Below are 21,493 nucleotides of genomic sequence, written 5' to 3' on the forward strand. Positions count from 1 at the left end.
TCTATTTAGGAGACAAAATTAAAGCATGAACCAGTTAATACAAATAATGAGTTTCTCGATGAAAGAAATCATAAAAAGAAAAACAAAAAACTATTTCATTTTCCCTTTTATTTTTAAATTATTGTTTCAAAGACAAAAAAAAGAGAAATAAAATTAAACTAAAAGACTTGGCATGTGGGGCTTCTACGTCTTCATTCACTTTCCCATTCATAAGCTTGTTTTGTCATCGCAGAATCAGGATTCGTGACTGTCGTTAGCGAATTGAGGTTTTGGTTGAATGTGTGAAGTCTGAATATTCAGATCTTCATTTTGAATGTAGTGAGGAGAAGACCATTCTTTTATTTACTGCGGCTGTGTGTGTTTGTGGATGTATGTGTTTTTGTCCGTCTGCTTGTCTGTCCTCAGACTCAGTCCTTAGTAGAACAATTCTCAGCTAACTGACGGTTGTGTGCGCAAAAGTCTTAACCATTCGACAAACTCGTCCAGCATCACTGGCCCTGCAAGGAAAGGAAAAATGTGGAGTATCAATAATTGTATGATTGTAAATGACAGGCATCTGTTAACTAAACATCAATTTAATGATACTACGACCAGATTCGATTGTCAGTAGTATTAAGTGTTCACCTTTTAGACCCCTAATTTAAAGGGTTACATAGCTTTTTGTCCAAAACTTAAGATACACATTGTAATTCTACTCTATCTGAAAACTAAGCCGCCACGAGAATTCTGTATTTCGCCAAATCAGAAGCAGCATTAATTTTGTCTTCTTCCTTCACAATTCTTAACTCCTTTCGCATGACGGAACCCAAACTGCCCATATATGCATAAGATTCCCATATTGAAAAACACCAAGCCGAGAAAAACGCTGTTCAAGATTTACATTTTTCATTGAGCCTTATGGATAGGACAACCATGTTTTGGTATTTTTTCGATATTTTCTGAACAAACCTGGTAATCTTATTTGTGCATTATGAAGGTTGTACGACTTTCCCCCGAAAACCATTAAGCATAAGCATAAGCATAAGAGATCGCCCGTAGTTGCTACTCCGTTATTGACCAGAACCAAATTAGGTTGCAAAATGTTCATTGGAACAACATGCTTGGGAATAACATGATGAGCCACATTGTACAATCTATTCTGATCCCTGCATGCTGATCAATACCGACGCCGGCCACGTCCGAATGCAGATCTTCTGGGAAAGGAAGGAATGTTAGTCCGATACATGTTGCTACTAGAGACCGAGGAATCCTCTGCATCTCCACATGTATCACGGGAAGGGGACAGTTGTTAGTAAGTGTGCCAATAGCATTATCATGTAATAATTGCTCTGGGCAGCCGGCTGCCGAGAATTCGGGAAATTTATCATTTGTTGTATTAATACGATTAGCAAAATAAGCAACTTGAACTCCGGATAGCGGCTATAAGGAGCAATGCTTATATTGTTTAATAATATTCAATCACGCGACGAATTTTTCGTGGTTTCTATCGTGTCAGTGCTGATTTTACCCGGCGATCGCTTGAATAAAATGAGGAATCTTATACAGAATGTTCATCAGACTCTTCCATAGGTATCGCGGAGTTGGTGGTTTGGAAGGGAATAGGGTCTAGGATTCGCTCCAAGCAAGCGATGCGACCTGTAAAGCATAGTTTATTAGGTAGTAGTTCAGTTGGTTTTCAAGAAGTTCGCTCGAAAAATAAGATCTTGTTTAGTTTTTGGTTCTTTTAAAATCGGGGTAGCCGGCTACCGAGAGTATCCTATGTTTTCTAAACAAAAGCAATTTCACATCCACACAGCCGATCGTGGGAATATTGCCTAGAAAAGCCAATCTTATCTGCATAATGGGCCGGATCACTATTTATTGCGACAGTATTCTGACAAATTTCATTATTCCTTCTCGACGATATATTTATTGGGTTGAACACTACCGAGTGATAACACGTTATACAAACAGTTATGATAGCTCTAGATGTTATAAATCAACGAAAGTATTTCCTATTTCTAATATCGGATTGTTTGTGAAATACACGTATACGTACGATTATATCGAACATTGATGAAAAATACAGAGGATCGTTAACCTGATGCACGGGCTTGTTACCAATAACCGAACATGAAATTAGATTCATTAAAACAGACGCGGCGAATTTTCAGTACGTATTGACCCGCGATCATCGATACTAGTCAAATTAAAGTCTTATTGGAGCTGTTTTCCGGACAACTTTTACGGTATCATTTTCTCGGCTAGATCTGTTCGCACACTCTCATTCGGCTACTATCGGTAGAAGGCTGATAGCTCCCAGTCGTCGCCGGTCTAAGGACCAAATGTCATCAATAGACAGACTCGCGTGGAGGCATGAGATAGAATTGAAAGCTAACCAACGAAAATGACAGCAAAACGCTTATTCTTCGTGCTGACATAACTGAAGGTAATTGCCAACCGGTCCCCGATCCCTCTCGCGAATTGTAAATTCTCAAACCTTATACACGATTGAAGTCATCATTCCACTCAAATAAGGCCATGTGTTTTCCCTAAGCACATTGAATGCTATGTGGATCAGTTCCCCCGTTGGTAAAGCAAAGCCTAAACAAACATAGAAATTAGTTTGCTCAGTCCAAAGAAAAGTTGGCCGACCGGCAGAGACGTGTTCCCTTACAGCGCCATCACATCAACGAACACCCAAAATTTACATGTGACAAAATATCTGCAATCCTGAATATAAAAGAATCAAAACCTCTACTCATTTGCAATAAAATAAGAAAGTAAAAAAAAAACAGTTGAATATCCAAGACGGCTCATTTTCAAAGATAGCACCGCCGATGAAACACCCAATAAAAAAATAGGTGACAAGGGACGCGGACGAAATTAGCTGAGCACCGACCGGCTGGTTTGCCACCTATTTTTCGGACGAAGAATTTTGAGGCGACACCTGGTAGTCGCTAGTCGCTGGTGAAACGCCAATTGTTTGAATATGTCATTTCTTCTTATTGCCATATTTTTTCACTTTTCGGATCGAATTTTTTTCTCTGAAAAACCATTTTGCACTATTTTTACAATGTACACTGTGTTTCTAGATGTTTTCTGTGCACTTTTTTTGTCCTTGCATCGGGAATCGACGGCCCGTAATGCGAGGAACAGATATTTTTTCATTTGCCGGAATTCGATTTTCGCAAACTGTCACCACTCGCGTCTGTCGAAAATATGCCGAAAATGCTTTTATAAGCCACTTCACTTTATATAATCATTGAATTGCACTGTTATTAACACTTTTGATAACCGGGAGGCAGTAAACTGTGCCGAAAATGATAAAAATTAACCGACTCGAAGGGAGCTCTACGAGAGTCAACCGCTCGCGACGAAGATACACACTCCCTCTCCCGTACGACTTTCCCCCGAAAACCATTCCCCAGAAACTAAAACATCAAAATTTTTTCCACAGAAAGAACCATTCTCCAGAAAACCATTCCGTCGAAAGTACCAATCACTAGAAAACCTTTTCCCAGAAAGTATTTTTGCCCAGAAAACCGTTACCCAAAATGAACAAATACCCAGAAGTTCATACCCCAGAAAAAACCATTTCCCAGAAATTGAGGTATTTTAACTGAAGATGACTTATTAGTATTAATATTCAGGTTTGGTTTTGTAATATAAAAGCTATTGATAAAATGGTATCTTTTAATGTTGTACCATCTTCCTGGTCGGCAGTTAGAACTTATTTTAATTTTTTGTCTCTCCTGCCTGTTTTTTTACAGCGACGCCGGTTTATCATATCTGCTTGCATATATTTCGCCGACGTGAACTGCTCTTCCTCTTTGAATGCTTTCACAACCGCATAAAGTTTAAGGTCACTGGTACCTTTTAAGAGTGCATTTAATTGGTTGTGATACCCTTCTATTGCGTTTGAGGTTCTGAGTATGTCATTGAGGGTGTTGTATCGCATGGTCTATAATGCCGCTAGAAGCATAACTGTCCCATGTGCTATGGGAATACCTATACACATGGGACAATTATGCTTCTAGCGACAGTATAATTCAGGGGAAAATCTGGCCTGTGCCTGTGCGAAGTGTTTTCCAACCCTTCGCTTCCCCAAAATGTATTTTTTTTATGTAATCGAAGTACGGGGACATTTATTCCGGAGCTGAAGCACGGACAATACCCAAGCCTTCAGGCAAGGCACATCTTGAGGCTTCAAAAAGTCCAAGGCCTGCGTTTGTCTGAAAGAGATCGGCATTTGCACGCTTTTCAAATAAATTCCATATAATCCCAATTTTTGGATTCGTTTCCAATTTTTCGTTAGGTGGAAAAAGCAACCATATCGCGCAGAATTGGAAACAATCCTTTCTATAGCGTTTATCTCAGCGGTTTCAAAACCTGTCAATACAATCGATTATAATAATGTTGTTGGCTGTTATGGTTTTTGTCAGTTCTAGAGCTTTTTTGTAGTTAAATTCTGATTTATCTGGAAGGAGCATGTGTACTAAGAGCAGGAACGTTCGTTCAATGCTCAATGTTCCGATTGACCTGTGGATGGCAATTTAGGCCATTACAAATTTTTTTCGAAGTTTTTGTCTCCCTCCCCTTCATTAAGGGCTCGAAAAATCGAGGGGCAAAAAAAAAGTTTTCTCAGTGTAAAAAGTTTTCTCAGTGTTCATATATATTCTTGTGCTGACGTATGGTTACCAATTTATTTATATTTATTTTGTCCAGACTCTTGCTAGAGGAGCACTACTGTGTGAAACGAACAGCGGTTCCTGTCATTCACTCATCGCTACACAGTAACTGGCAACAATGACTGTTTTTATTTTCCATCGTACAGCGCACGTCTAATTGCGTAAATTTATAATTTTTTTCGGAAATTTCAACTTCTAGCAGAGAAAATCGTATTGATTTTAATCAATATGGATACGGTAAGTAAAAATTACTCTCTACATTAATGTTTACTAATGCTTACACCTCTTTTACAGAACACGAATACCACAGTTCCGATTGCTCTCAGAATTGAACGTGATGGTAAGCTGATTCAACAATCTGTGATCGGAGTTGAGCTACACGAATCGTTCTTCGATTTAAGGTTCAAGTTACCTTTTTTGAGCATGTGTTAGATTTGAACGCTGGGTGGTATGGGTAGGAAAAATTGTGTTCAGCTTTGCCACCAAATTATCTATTTAAACCTTTTCAAAACTCTAAAAGAAGAATATCAGCCGATTTATTAGATCACAACGATTCAAATCATACAAAATAGCTGCTGGAAAAACTATCGGTTTCGCTAAATGGTGTTTTTGAAAAAGTGGCTGTGATTTTTTGTCACACTACCACACCATACTGGGGTACGCAACACAACTGCGCAATGAAAAAACCACAGCCACTTTTTCAATAGCACCATTCATCTAAGCCGATGGTTTTTCCAGCAGGTATTTTGCATGAATTGAATCGTGATGATCTAATAAATCGACTGATATTCTTCTTTAAGAGTTTTGAAAAGGTTTAAATGGATAATCTGGTGGCAAAGCTGAACACAATTTTTCTTACGCACACTACCAAGCCTTGAGGTAACTTGAGCCTTAATACAGCGGGAAATCGATTTACCCCATGGGGCAGAGCAAATAGAAATTGTATATGCTGGAGCACAATCGTTCCAACTTAAAGAACTGTATAAAATTTCAACCACGAATAGAATATCTGATTCTATCACAGCAATTGGTGCTTGCACAAAAGTATTGTGTATGAGCTAGTCTTTAATCACGAAAGATTAGCACAACTAATGAAGAAGCGTTTTCTGCAGTCACACAGCTGGAAAGTCGTGTTTGATGATGTTTTGCAACTTAAGAAAGCAATTTCGGACTACATTCGACACATTCCAAGAGCGATTGACAGCAAGGCGACTGCTCAAGCAATTGTCCCAGAAACTCGAGAAAATCGTGTTTTGAAGATCATTCCTCCCTGCGGGAAGCGAAACGAGCTAGCGAGGTTCCGGTATAAATGTCTAGAGCAACACCTGTCTGAACTTCCGGAGTATTCGGAAATAAATATTGTGTTTTTCGCCCCAACCGAGCGTAGGTTGAAGCATAAGTTGCTGGACTATGTTTAAGTTTTCCTGTACAGCTCTACAGGTCGTTCAAACCGAACGGAACATTTATTTGGAAAGTGTCGAAAGAAGAGAATTCAATCGTTTCGGCAATCGTAATTAGCAGAATAGAATTGAACCTGGAATCACGTCTGAAGCAGGATAAAATCAAGCGGATTTCCGAAGTGTATAGTGGAACAACTAAATGGACCACTAGAAAAGTTAGAATTTGTCTCTGCAGTAGAAGGTAAATTAAAGTATATATTTATGTCATATAAACCAACCTACTTAACCAACTTCTGTTGCAGACGACGACAGTGAGCTAGACAATTCACTGCAAGCAGGATACAAGCTACTACTGGAAGAAGGGTATGAAATACCCGAGGTATTAGAGCTGGAATGCGAAGCGAAGGCTTCATCAGGAGGAAAATTCGCGAACTTCTGGAAAACAGCCGAAAAGGTTTTAGCTGCCAACGATTATACTATCACCGAGGAACGACGCCATGGAGAAATAACATGGATATCACCTCCCTGTGTGTCACTCCAAGATTTGATGAAGAAGTGTGAAGATGAGATGCAGAAAATGTTCCCGAATTCTGATCAAAATTTCGTACCATCGTATGAGTATTTCCGGTTACAGTTTGTTCCACGTAACAGCAACTCTGAAGTTGCGAAGCGGTACTATGGTCGTTTCAACGTTAAATTCGGTTTACAAAAACGAACACTTCACAAAGCTCATGTCGACCAGCATTTCGGAGCAAAGCAGTTTCAATATCTGAAAATGATGGCAGGTTTGTTAAAAGTTTTCAGATTCTTACGAGATTTACAACGAAACACTCTTTGCAGGCATGTTTTCGGATAGCGCGTTGATATTTTTTCTTGATGATAAAGCTTCTATTTCCGTGGGGTTTATAGGAGCACCTGTTAGTGCTACACGCCGTCAAAGGCAAGTGTTGATGGCTGGTTTAGACGAAAAAGGTTTAAACGCAATGGATCACGATAATATACCGCAGCACATCGTGCCATCCGTAACTATCAAACTTGTTCCGCCTAGAGAGCTCACCGATTCGTGGTATCACGGACAGCCTACGATAATATTGAAGGATGCTATTTTTGAACCATCCACTGCTTTCCGTCATGCGGCGGAAATTGTTAAAAATCTTGTTCTTGCCGACTATTCGAAGCCGATGATGTTTTTTGGAACGGATGGAGGTCCAGATCATAATGTGACGTCAATTCAAGTCATTTTAAGCTACATGTCATTATTTTTTTAACTTGATCTTGATTTTTTGGCTGCTGTACGAACACCATCAAATTTTTCAGTTATAAACCCAGCTGAACGGTTTATGAGCATTGCTAACATTGCATTAGTTGGAGTTTCATTGGCTAGGAATCACTTCGGAAGTAACGAAAAAAAGTGCGCTCTTTTATGAGTAAGAAACTGTGGAGGGATGCACAGCAGAGGCATCCGGAAGTTGATTTTCGTCAACTAGCTCTTGACGGAACGAAGGATGCAAGAATGCTGTTAACCGAACGGTTCCAAAGGTTAACATATAAAGGCGAAAAAGTGTTGATTGGACAACTTGCTTCCTCAGTCGAGATCGATGAACTGAAACAGTTGATTAATAATCGGTGGCCAGAGCTTGATTTTTCCAAACATCTACTCAAGGTTAACGTGATGAGCATTCCGGAGATGAAAGATTTTGTAGCCAAACACGTACGCTGTACAAAATATACTATCCAAATTGAAAAATGCAAAGATGCAGCGTGCCGGTACCATCAGAGCATCAGATTACCTTCAGAGGTTTTCGATAATATAAATTGGCTACCGAGTCCCAAGCTCGTAGGTGAACAATTTTTAAACTTTACCGATGTTTTTGGGCGGGAACCCACAGATAAAGACGTTCCGAGTGCCAGTACAGCAACGTCAACCTACACTAGTAATCTTCCGAAAGCTCCATCCCTTTGGCCCACACCCGAGCACGATTAATTGTCCTATGCACTGAGTGTGATTTTCCGCGAATGTTGTACACGAGATATGCCATTGAAAAAAAGCAGATGTTGAAGATACAACAGTTCTTCGAAGACAAGTTGTTCGTCTGTGGTGCAGATATTAACGAGTTTCCCGAACTTTATCAGAGTACAAAAATAACGTGTTTTGACCCCATTTGTCTGCATTATTATCAGGCTGGACCTACACTTCCTGGCTACTTTGCACAATGTGCGAAGTGTCTTAGTAGAAGCGTTACACCTGCAGCAAATCGAATTGTACTCTGCGATCAATGCAGATTCCAGACACCAAAACCCGCAAACATTTATCAAAAACAACCGAGAGGAAGACCAAACAAAAAGAAATTAAATTAGATTGTAATAACCTGATCTTTGAATAAACATACTTTCTTTATATATATATATATATATATATATATATATATATATATATATATATATATATATATATATATATATATATATATATATATATATATATATATATATATATATATATATATATATATATATATATATATATATATATATATATATATATATATATATATATATATATATATATATATATATATATATATATATATATGTAATTTTTTTTGCGCCCCCCCCCCCTTGATTATTTACAAGGATAGAGACAAAAACTTCGGAAATAATTTGTAATGGCCTTATGTAGCAGATGAATCAATAAGGGCATGACCTGTGATCAACACGTATGTTCGGTTTATTCAAACATAGGAGTTGACTCCTTCTTTTAAACATGAGCAACTCTTTGAATATGTATGCCAAATAGCCCTCGGAATGAAACTTGTTATCCACTCGTCTGACCGGTTTTCTCAAACATAGGGGTTGATTCATTCTTTCCAGCACAAAAATGGAATGGAATAGCTGGAGCAAAAAGTTGGCTAAAATAGGAAAAACATATTCGAACTATCATATTAAAGATTTTTTATAACATTCTTCGATGTTTGTTGCATCATGTATCATCGAAATTTCAAGGGGGTCCTCTCTCGAGGCATAAAATTGAGGTGCTTTTTTAAAAATAATTTGCGAAAGATCTACTGAATGAATCTTGTTTTTTTTATTTTGAAGATACATGTTTCGGCTTTTCAATTTAACTTTAAAAGACGAAAACAAACATCTCTACCACCTTGTGACATTGATGTTTAAATTACATGGGAGTAAAGTTTCGGCTAATGGGATTCTCGTCTTCAAAAGTGAAATTCGAAAGTCATTACCAAAAAAATTGTTCATTTCTTCTAAAAACTGTCCGTATGCAACAGTTTTTATTAAATTGAAACTATGCAATCAATGCAGTAGTATTAAGCTAGAAAACGTTGTTATTAATCTATGCTAAGTACTCTTTTGTTGAAAATATTGAGTTATTAAGGGGTTACATTACTAGAATTTTCAAAAAATCGAAAAAAAAAATAATGGCTGAAAATGTGCTTAAATAGTTTTGAAAATGATATGTTGCCGAAGCGCCTCTTATGTAGGGTAACCAACTAATTTTGGACCCCTAGAGGAAGTGAAATTGCGTGAACGTCAAAAAATATTTGCTTGCCTATGTTTTTAATGCAATACATGCACGAGTCTGCTCCAAAATTACTGTTCTTGAAAGAAAGCTGTCAATGGATGTTTTATACATTGACATAAACTCGAAAATGACATTTCTTCACAGCATGAATTTTTCACATTTCGGACCCTTCCACACTAATTTGGACAGTGATCCAAGCATATTTTGGACACACTGAATGTGACTGTGACTGAATTTATTTTGAAAACAGTGAAGTTTTTTCTACTAAACTGTCCTACTGACTCGTTCTCTTTGCAGTATATTTAATGCATGAAAGAACATAAGCAAATCAGTGACTGCCATTCAAAAATGGTACATTAATCTTTATATGGAAGGCTGACTACATGAAGTATTTTTTTAGTTCTATCATTTTGAGAAATAGAAAAACTTTCGGTACAATTAGGTTACTGCAGACTTAACAAAGCAGCATTAAATGTTATGCAATAGAGTTAACAATAATATATTTCGTGTAACAATTCATCTGTAGCAGTATTATGGAGTAACATCCTCAAGCGGATGATAAATCAAGGTTCAAAGTTCGTCAGGAATCTTCTTGTACTTTATATTAATTTTTAATTCTTTTGTTTACGAGGTGTTTTCTTGTTATTCTTTCTAAGCTCAGTTTTTCTTTGTTTGTCTTCCTTTACTTTCATTTTTTCTTCCGTTTTCGCCTTGTGGTATTCAACTGTTCGGCGTAAAGTTAAAACAGCAGGACTACGTTGCTTGAATCGTGATGTTCCTGCTCGTGTGAGTGTTTCAGGCGATTCTAGGAATTCAGCAAGTACACTCTTATTATCATTATTTAGCTGTGATATGTCTCTTAGATTTGTCAACATATAGCTCGTCGAATTCAACAAATTCGAACTACAAATGTTCTTCAGCATGGATTTCAGAAGTCTCCTCTTTGGTCATGGTCTGCAATGAAATGTTCCTCAATCGTTTGATTTTCGACATCCATTGGTTTTAACATTTTTAAATAATTTGACCAAAAAGAGCAGGCGACCTACCGTTACGAAATTTTTCACTTTTTGATTACTCTAACTCGATAAACAAATAGCTGTCAAGAAAGAAAATCGAGGGGTGTCCAAAATAAGTTAATATCGATTTTTTAAGACATATTGTGGACACCATTTGTTTAAGATTTTTTAGATAAAACATTACGAAGGAACCTTTTCAAACACGTAACATGCATAAAACCAAATCAGACAAACTAATTAAATCGATAAAAAATATTATAATTGCACATTTAAATCCAATTTGGAAATGTATCATTTCCACCGGTTCCTCTTGGCTATCGTTGAAACATGAAACGTTTTCGGTGATATTTTTTGAAAACTATGGATTCTGTTTAATTTTAAGCAATTAAAGATTAACTAATGATATTAAAACTTAATAGACAACCCAAGGAATGTAATTGCTGCATCAAACCAAACAAATTCTATTCTATTCTATTCTAACCCTTACATCCTGGAAAACACTGCAGCTATTCTTTAGTGTTTTTCTTGTCAACATTAATATTTGAAGCATATTGTGTGTAATATATCGCAAATATTAAAACGGCCAGGCCTACTGTGCAGAGTTTGGTTTAAAGATGTTTCAAAATTATACGGCTATTAAATTATTCATTTAATGAATAATCTAACTAACGAATCATTTTGAATCTTGAAGGAGGAAGAAATGAGGACAACCGTACCGACCGTTTCAGTATGAAAGGGATATGATATGTCGTTGGGAGTGACTAGGCTAAGAAGGGTAATGTCACTCCTTTGGTCCTTTGGGATGCGACAGAGGTATTTACACCGTGCCTTGGCTAATGAGCCTAGGTTATAGCGCCTTTACTCGCTCTTATGGACGACTGCACCCAGTAAGGCAATAAACTTCATACGTTCTATAATACCTTACTGGGATCGCGCCTACAGTCAGCAATTGAGAATCACTCAGATTAATAGTGATACAACACCCTGATGTGGCATACAATAAAAAGAGTCTGCCACAGTAGATCAAAACACTGGTCGCAGTGGAATATGTACCCAACAGGAGAAAAAAAAACCATATCTGCTGTAAAAATGTATGGACTGACGTAAGTTATGGTTAAAGGGACTCGGCGTTGGGTAGAAAAAATAGCATCAGAATACTAGGTGCAAGATATAAAATGCAAACAGAAAAATACTCCCTTATAAATCAGACGTCTTAGGCTTGTTCAAGATGGCTTCATCTGCTATTCTTGGTATCCTTCCAGACGACAATGGCCATGTTTAAAATTCAAGAAAACAGCCTCTTCCGTTGTAACCCTTGTTGAAGGGTATAGGCGAGGGTTTCATCAGGAGTAACCTACACAATTCTTCCGAATGATCACAAAACATCAAATACTACAAATACCGTCTTGAACGTGGAATAAAGTTAGCCTCATAATCCACTTGGTGCATTACGTTTTTCGCAAAAAATGACGCGTGAAAAGTTAAACGTCTGCCCTCAACCATCGCTTACTTTGATCTGCTGCATCAAACCAAACACATGCAGAGAAATTTGGCAGTGTAGGAGGCAAATACAAAAACAGGGTCCAAAATATGTAGGGGTCCAAATTAGGTTGGATACTAGAGTGACAGGAAAAAAATGACCCCTATCGGCCCATGCCTGAGTCGATTCTTAGTCCCACCAGGAGTACTTGCTCCAAATTTGAAGCAAATCGGACAAGTCTAGCTACCGGACCAACGTGCCTGAAGTTTGTATGGGATTTTTCGACAATTTACATGGAGAAAACCCACCAACTCGCATTTTCGCCGCTAGGTGGCACTGTGTGCATCGTTTTATCACTGTAAGTGAAAGTAAGAAAGATAATTTAATTTCCTACAACTTTTTCGAAGACTGCTAGTGGATCCGGCTTTGTTAAAAGAAGTTATTAAACTTTTAATGAAGTGATGTCTGAGTCAGTTTTGCATGGGGCCTAGCGGTGCATGGATGTGGATCAGTACTTGATACGCACGAACTAAACATTTTGTGTAATAATGGTTAGGTTTAGGTGAATAGAATGTTCAGAAGATTTATAGTAAGTAATATGAGTCATGTTTTGGTTAGAAAATATTAGTTCCACATTTTACAGCATAGAGGGCGCCAACACTAACTTTTCAACGGAAAGAGATAGAGATTAGATGTCTTCCACGAAGTTGTAGATCAAGATTTTTTAAATAACTCTTCCGAACATCTTGATATTCTTTCTCACTTCTATGAAAAGTTAGTGTTGGCACCCTCTATGCGGTCACAGGTGGAACTAAAATTTTATAACCAAAACATAACTCCTATTATGTTCTACAATTCTTGTGAATATACTATACAGCTAAATCTAACCATTATCTCACAAAAATGTATAGTTGGTGGGAATCGAGTACTGATACACAACCATGCACTGCTAGGCCCCATGCAAAACTGACTCAGACATCACTTCATTAAAAGTTTAATAACTTCTTTTAACAAAGCCGGATTCACTAGCAGTCTTCGACAAAGTTGCAGGCAATTAAATTATCTTTCTTATTTTCACTTTCAATAATAATACGACGCATACAGCGCCTCCTAGCGGCAAAAATGCGAGTTAGTGTTTTTTCTCCATGTAAATTGTTGAAAAATCCTATACAAACTACAGGCACGCTGGTCCGGTAGCTAGACTTGTCCGATTTGCTTCAAATTTGGAGCAAGTACTCCTGGTGGGACTAGGAATCGACTCAGGGGCAGACTGAGTTTTCAAAAATTCTTAATTTTTCTGGGCACTCTATTGGATACCCTATACCCCGAACGCACTGAAAATTTTAAACACGATTTTTTTTCGAAACCACTTTTTAGCTCGTCGGAAATGTAAGTCAAACAACTCTTTTTGGATCGTTTTGAAATTACAGTGCATTCAGAATTGCTATCTGCAGCGACGTAGTAGAATTTTATATTTTTATCACATCGTTTTTTTTTTAATTTGATTTTAAAGATGCCCGATCGTTAACGGAGCCTGTGGGGTACCTGGGCATCCCCCACAGTAAGCGTCTCTTACCACGTTGATGCGGAGCTCTGGCGTGGCGGACCTATTTTCTCGCGCAGCTCGTGGGATTTAATATGAGTCAAGTTAAAAGTAATAAAAAAGGGTGATGAGGAGGAAATGACTATGGCGCTGAACCCCTTTGTCGTTGGGGGTCTGGCGAGGTCTCTTTCGACAGGGGTTGACAGTGGAGCGACGGTGGCTGTAAACAACAGCACCGAGGGAGCAATGGGTGTGGTAGGAGATAGTACTACCAGCACGCTTGGCAGACCACTACCCGCGATGCAGGCGGTGGTCAAGCATCTGGATAGTATTATTGAGTTCACAAGCGGTAAAAACAACATCAGCAAGGAACAAAAACAGAACCTGCTGGTGCTCCGCCAGGTTGTTCGAGTTGCAAGACAAGAACAAGAAGCTTACATGGAGAGGTTGCCGGGAAGAGTGAAAGCCGATAGAGGTATCCAAACCGAGGCCTCCTTCCACGGTGGAGCGACGATGGCACAGGAGGCGATAGATTTCGCTTTATCGGCCACAAAACGCTTGATGAAGGGCAAGTCCGCGAAGCGGCCTAGGCCTAGTGAAGGCCACTTCTCAGCCTAAAAAGGCGAAATTCGCCAATCGGGCGCAAAACGTGGAGCAACCTGGCACCAGCCAGCCGGCGCCATCGGCAGAAGATGGCGAATGGCAGGCGGTCAGTAGAAAGCGGAAGTCGAACGCACCTCGACCCGTGAAGAAAAAGAAGGCGAGAGACAGAGGAGAGGCCCTGTTGGTGAAAACCAACGAGGCTAGCTACGCTGAGATCCTAAAATCGATGCGGGCGGCCGAAAGCCTCTCGAATTTAGGACAGGATGTGCGAAGCGTCAGACGCACCAAAGATGGCGAAATGATCTCGGTGCTGAAGCGTGGTGCACAATCCAGCGGAGTGACATATAGGAGGTTGGCCCAAGAGGTCTTGGGAAACGGCGCTCAGGTGAGGTCGTTGGGAGCGGAAGTGACTCTCCAGGGCAAGCAACTGGACGAGGTCACAAAAGACGTCGTCTCGGCCGTAAAGGAGCAGTGCGGCGTTCAGATTGATCGGACCTCTGTACGTCTCAGGGAGCGGATACTTGGCACGCAGGTAGCTTACTTCAAGCTACCGGTCGCGGAAGCCAAAATAGTAACTGTTAAAGGGAAGTTGAAGAACGGCTGGTCAGTATGCCCAGTAAGCATACCCTTGTACCGGTGTTTTAAATGTTTGGAGCCAGGCCACAAGTCATACGACTGTAAGGACCCAGACAGGAGCGAGTTGTGTCGCCGTTGCGGCGAGGAGGGACACAAGGCGCTGAAACGCGAGAGGGCACCCAAGTGCCTTATCTGCGCTAGTAAGAAGCAGGGCCGCTACCATGTTATGGGCGGACCTGCGTGTCCCTTGGGGGGGGGGGGGGGGGTGGCCGCAAAGTGGAAGCTATGGCATACGTCACACAGCTGAATCTTAACCACTGCGCACCCGCTCAGCAGCTGCTGTGGCAGTCGGTCTCGGAGTCGAGGACAGATGTCGCCCTCCTATCCGACCCGTACAACGTCCCTGCCGATAACGGCAACTGGGTGGCGGACGGGTCTAGAATGGCGGCAATCTGTACAACGGGACGGTTCCCGGTGCAGAAGGTAGTACAGTCCTCTGCGGAGGGAGTCGCGATTGCCAAGATCAATGGTGTGTTCTATTGTAGCTGCTATGCCCCACCTATGTGGCCAATAGAACAGCTCAACCAGATGATCGACAGGCTCTCTTCCGACCTAGTGGATCGGAAGCCGTTCGGCATAGCGGGATGGACATGGACTGGAGGGTAGACGAGGGCTACACCCATAGTGATCACCTAGCAATACGCTTTAGGATCAACTATAAAGTGCAGCATCTGAGTGCGGGTAATCCCTGTCAGGTACGCAGGTGGAAGACCAATCACTTCGACAGCGAAGTTTGCGCCACGGCCCTAGGACTGGAGGCCAACACCGACAGTCTAAGCGGGGATACGCTGGTAGCTGTTCTATCACGCGCGTACGACGCAACTATGCCGAAGAAACCCCTGCTAAGAAATGGCAGACGTTCGGTATACTGGTGGAGTGCAGAGATCGCTGCCCTACGATCAGCTTGCCTACAAGCTAGACGTAGGATGCAGTGAGCCCGCACAGAGGAGGTAAGAGCGGACCGCCGTGAAGTGTTTCGAGCTGCGAAATCGGCCCTTAACAAGGCCATCAAGAGTAGTAAGAGAGCGTGTTTTGACAATTTGTGCGAGGATGCCAACGTGAATCCGCGGGGCGATGCCTAAAGGATCGTGATTGCAAAGACCAAAGGGGGCTCCTCACCCCCCGAACGATCGCCAGAACGGTTGGAGAGAATTATAGAAGTACTCTTCCCGTCCCGAGCCATTAGTGGCTCCGTGCGCCGCAAGGCATGGTGGGTATAGACGACATGGTAGCCCCGGTGACGAATGAAGAGCTACTGGCGGTCTCTAATTGTCTAGCAGCGAGCAAAGCTCCAGTGCTTGATGGAGTCCCAAACAGCGCTCTCAAGACAGCAATCATGGCGAACCCGAACATGTTGAGGTTGGCTATGCAGAGATGCCTTGACGATTGACGTTTTTCGGATAGATGGAAAAGGCAGAAGCTGGTACTGTTGTCGAAGGCCGGGAAGCCGCCGGGTGACCCATCGGCGTACAGACCAATCTGTTTGATTGACACGACGGGCAAATTGCTTGAGAGGATTATCCTCAACAGGCTAACTCCATACGCAGAAGGTACGGATAGCCTGTCAAGTAATCAGTTCGGTTTTCGAAAGGGAAAGTCCACGGTGGACGCTATCAACTTGTGACCGAACCGTTTCAAAGGCCAGGTATAGATGGTTTGTTGATACGAGAAGTGGCGAATTTTGAATGATGTGCGAGATTATCGGTCACTAGAGTTGTATGTGTTGTGAAGATTGTTAGATTAAATCGAATTGAAATTGAAATTATAAAATATTGAAATGTAACGGTGAAATTGAAAATATAAATATGATAAGCATGCTAAGGGATAGGAAAGGAGCAAACGTTTTGTAACGACAGTGTGGCTAGTGGGAGTGATTTGCTGAAGATGCCGGATGGGGAGGATCGCAGCTTTGGGTGGATGGGGAGTGACAGGAAAGGGGGAAGAAGGTGCCAGGGAAGAACAGAGGAGTTCAGAAGGGTCTGACGACCGAAGTAGTGCAGACGTGCTAAAAGTGCAAAATTAAGATTCCTAGTAAATCAGCCCAAGAAAAGCTTACACGATCGCAGATTGCAGGCGACTGTAACGACAGCTAATCACAAAGGATCGGAAGGTAAAGTCGTCAGACGGGGTGAGAAGACAACGGAAAAGTGGCCACCTGGTTTCGTACCGATCTCACCCGGTTTCAGGTCCCGTCAAGCGCCATCGGTGTGAACGCCGCCAACACGGGAACCTCTCAGTGTGGAAAAACCTTCACACCTTTACTAAGGATTTATTCACCCAACTGTCAGGTTTCGCCAAGTGTCAGCTTCCCACTCAGGCCCGTCAAACTCACTGAGCCCCTGAACAACCGGAGCATCAAGGAACCGTTACATAAACGCCGAACAGCTGAACGACCTCGAGCCATCCCCATCCACCACCAGCCACCGACCACGTGCACGTGAAGGAAGCGACCCTAATAATAGATCGATAGTTGATAGGCCAGGAATAAACCACAAATTAAAGGTAATCCACGTTTACGCTTTGTTATATTTAGAATCTCGAAGCCGTGTAAAGAAACCCTAAATATCCCCACCCTACGGAACGACCCTGAGTTCGCGGTTCGTGCAGCCCTCTTAGAGAGTACTCACAAACTCAGTGGTAAGGCTGCGGAGATAGCGATCCAACGGAAAAGGCGAGGCATTCGATACTGTGCGTTAGTGACACTTGACGTGAAGAACGCATTCAACAGCGCAAGCTGGGATGCCATCGCGCTCTCGTTACACCGGCTTAGCCTACCGGTGGGTCTGTACCGGATCCTGGAAAGTTACTTCCAGAACCGCGTACTGCTATACGAGACCGATGCCGGTCAGAAAAGGGTTCCGACTACCGCCGGAGTCCCACAGGGCTCGATCCTAGGCCCGATGCTATGGAACCTCATGTATGACGGGGTTCTGAGACTGAAGTTCCCTCCTGGGGTCAAGATCGTCGGCTTTGCTGACGACGTAACCTTGGAGGTCTACGGGGAGTCAATTCCTGAGGTAGAACTAACCGCAGAACACGCGATCAACACGGTGGAGGAATGGATGAGCGCGAGAGGCCTGGAGCTCGCTCATCATAAGACGGAGGTAGTTATCGTCAACAACCGCAAGTCGGCACAACATGCAGTTATCCATGTGGGAGAAGTCGCGATCACTTCACAGCGAAGTCTGAAGTCTCTCGGAGTCATTATAGACGACAAGCTGACCTTCGGCAGCCATGTCGACTATACATGCAAGAGAGCGTCGACTGCTGTTGCGGCTCTATCGAGGATGATATCCAACAGCTCAAAGGTGTGCGCCAGTAGACGTAGGTTACTGGCAGGCGTTGCCGTATCTATCCTCAGGTACGGCGGCCCGTCATGGTCAAGAGTACTGAGGGGTAAGTTACCTACAGAAACTGGAGAGCACCTACCGCGTGATGTGCCTCAGAGTGATATCTGCCTACCGCACGGTATCACACGATGCATCCTGCGTGATAGCGAGCATGATGCCAGTCGGGCTGGTCATTCGGGAAGATGAGGAGTGTTTCGAGCTACGTGGAAATATAGGAGCCCGCGAACGCACCAGGGTGATCTCGGTCGCCAGATGGCAGCGTGAGTGGTACAACTCCTCGAAAGGTAGGTGGACCCACCGGCTGATACCTAGCATATCAAGCTGGATGGGAAGTCCCCATGGGGAAGTTCACTTCCACCTGACACAATTCCTGTCAGGCCATGGCTGTTTCCGAAAGTACCTCCACAGGTTCGGGCACGCGGAGGTGTATGAACGCGTGAGTGAGAGTGAATGAGTACATCAAGTACGGCCATCCCCCCAGAAGTAAAACCGAGAGGTAGTCCCTGGGGGGAACGATGGCGGAGCCCAATGGAGTTTAGTCGGTATTAATGGCAGCGTCACCATTCGAGCCCGACACGCCCCCAGTGCACCCCGTGCGGTAGCTTGGATCCTACCAATAGCACGTGTACTGGGCTAGGACGTAAAGGTCTTCTCCATTGTAAAAAAAAACATACATACATACATACTATTTGGCACCAGTTTAGAGCGTGTGACATCGTGTAATCTAATCAGTGTAATCCTATAGAAAATCATCCTAGCATCGCCTTAGAGCCAGCGTCATATTGGCAAATTTCGCATTGAATCCGCTTCTGTCCTAATCTCCTTCTTGTCTCCTAGGTCCGAAGCGGATCAAACGACTATTAATTGATACAGTAAACTTACTAGCAATATTAGTCCTTACTCCCAAATATTTTTTCCAACAACTGTGCTATTTCATCTCTATCTTATAACATTTTTTTTTTATTTTTATTATCCTGAGTGGCTAGACGAGTGAAGGCATTTTAGAGTTTCACAAAAAGAATCTCTGCCCATAAACGACATAAGAATTATTTATCCACTATTCCCCACAAAGTTTGCTCGAACCGATTGTCTGCCTGGTTCGACTCGAACAGACCACTCCGACCCGAAAGAGCCGGTGTGCTTAGTCGAGTTAAATAATCGTAAGAAATAGTCCTGAATTATTAACTATTTCTTAGGTGCCAGTTCTGCACTCCTTTCCTGAACTAGCCTCATTACTACGGTCAAAAGAATCGACAACTAGTAGGATCCACATGTCCCCAATCCAAGCGAATTGATCAACTTGCAAGTAGGAGCAGACATCTACCAAAACCAGTGTGACTGCAACGTCCTATTACTATTATTTCACGTTTTGTCGAACCATCGTCAAACGTATTGGACACACGACTATTGTCAAAATAATAACTCTTAGCATATTACGAACAGGACGATTTTTACCGCCATTATGGCACGCAACAAATTTGAATTTAAAAACTTACTAAGTACATTTAACTAAATTAATATGGTACTCAATTACCCATGCAATACTTACATGCGCCGTCGACATCGTAGTTATTTAGATCATTGGAGATAGTACGGGAAAACTCGAGGATATTACACCACTGATCTTTATTGATCACTTTGTACTTGGACTGCTCCAGAAACTGAGCGAACTGTGGATACAGGGACCAATGTTTACCAAGTAGCAGCTGGAGCATCGCCTTCGCCGTCTCAATGTCCATACTACGCTGATCTTTGTCCTATCAATAAAAAAAATATAGCGTTACTTAGAGTTTGTACAATTATTTCGCAAATAAACCCCACTAACCCGGGCGAAATCGTACGCGTATCTATAGATTATTTTGAACGTGTTGTGATCGTTCAGCAGATTACGCAGGTGGTCGAGTTTGCACTGCACCTTGCCGGCGGTATCGCACTGCAGATCCGTTAGACCCTTGAGCCATTCGCTTTGTGTGAAGAATCCCATCTGGCGGGCACCCATTTTATACGCCAGCACCAGCATGGCAACGTTCTCCGGTTCGACACTAATGTCTTCGCAGAACTTTTCCATCCCTTCCGGTCCTACAATAAAAATCGAACAATATAACTATGTACGTCGTTATGATAGTGTCGTAAAATAAATTTTACCCAGCGTATCCGGATCGTCGGGGGTTGTGTATTCGCGGAACCAAGTCAAACATCGCTTCTGACTGAATGTATCATCTACTTTGCTGTACCGCCGAGAGCTGCAAAGGACAAACGAGGCAAAAAATAAAAATACTGATTTAAGCAGTTTCGAAATAAAACGAAAATGAAAAAGCTCAACAACAGAAGCGATTCTGCTATGAAAGTTTACATCTCTTCACCCATTTCAGCCTAAGCGAGATTACTGCAACTGATTTGCTGCTCCTCTGTAGTAACTGGTCTTATCGATCTGCTTCTTACTTTACGATAAAGCTACGTACAGGCGAAGTTAATCCTACGATAATCAAGACAGCACGAAGAGCGTACTGCTTATCACTAATTCGGAGTAGTACTGAAACGTATAGTTTGGTGATGGCAGACAAAAAGAAAAACCACCGTCCGTCCACTGTCGTCATTTGGAAATTTGACCACCTTCCCGAAATCCCCTCCCACACCAGCGCCACAACTAGGTAGGAAGAGTAGAGTAGAAAAAATAATGCAATGCGCGCGCGAGAATTTTCCGAACCACACGTCGACGCCAACGAACAGAGCAGCTCGTGGTCAAACGTTGTTGGGAGGATGCTTTTCTCTTGTTGCTTCTGTTGCTAAAAATACCCTGGTTTCTCTTTTCCTTCTGTCGTCATGGTTTCATTAGACAACAATAACGCGTCCGAGTGGACAAGTCTACTGAGAGGTAGGACGGGGATGGAAAGCTAGTCGCATGCATGCGTCATACCGGTGACTATGCGCGATGCAGCTTTCTAAGCTAGATCAGAAGGTGATAGTAGATTATTAGGTAAATGCTTTCGAAATAGGAAAACAAATTTGATTGTTATGTGAAGGTGAACAAAGCAGGATATTTTTAGTGCATGAATATGCAAGGAACATTTGCGTTGATTACAAATAGATTGAAAGCAATGTTGGATGATCGCGTTATGAGGATTTCCGATAAGCTCTAATTACTGTGTTGAACACGCAAAAGCTCGTTTGATTTTGTAATCATCGCATAGTATCTGTAACAGAAATGACAACAAAGGATCAATTTTCTCAAACAAAAGACCGAAGATGTTCTA

General features: G+C 41.9%; 1 protein-coding gene across 2 annotated transcripts in view; it reads right to left on the minus strand.

Moving 5' to 3' along the window:
* Positions 1–93: 93 nt before the first annotated feature.
* LOC131686048 (DCN1-like protein 4) overlaps positions 94–21,493 on the minus strand; it is a 35,769-nt gene continuing 14,369 nt past the window's right edge. The window contains exons 1-5 of one of the 2 annotated variants that reach the window (XM_058970166.1): positions 20,593–20,791; positions 20,385–20,482; positions 20,065–20,318; positions 19,789–19,996; positions 94–497 (exon numbers count right to left, since the gene is read on the minus strand). In XM_058970166.1, coding sequence (XP_058826149.1) covers positions 430–497; positions 19,789–19,996; positions 20,065–20,318; positions 20,385–20,482; positions 20,593–20,606 — 642 coding nt within the window. In that variant the 5' untranslated portion in view covers positions 20,607–20,791 and the 3' untranslated portion in view covers positions 94–429. Of the gene's footprint in view, positions 498–19,788; positions 19,997–20,064; positions 20,319–20,384; positions 20,483–20,592; positions 20,792–21,493 lie in introns of those variants that run through there. The other variant, XM_058970165.1, reaches the window with a different exon arrangement.

This window comes from Topomyia yanbarensis, chromosome 2 (genome assembly GCF_030247195.1).
Source record: "Topomyia yanbarensis strain Yona2022 chromosome 2, ASM3024719v1, whole genome shotgun sequence".
In the NCBI taxonomy this organism is placed as follows: domain Eukaryota; kingdom Metazoa; phylum Arthropoda; class Insecta; order Diptera; family Culicidae; genus Topomyia; species Topomyia yanbarensis.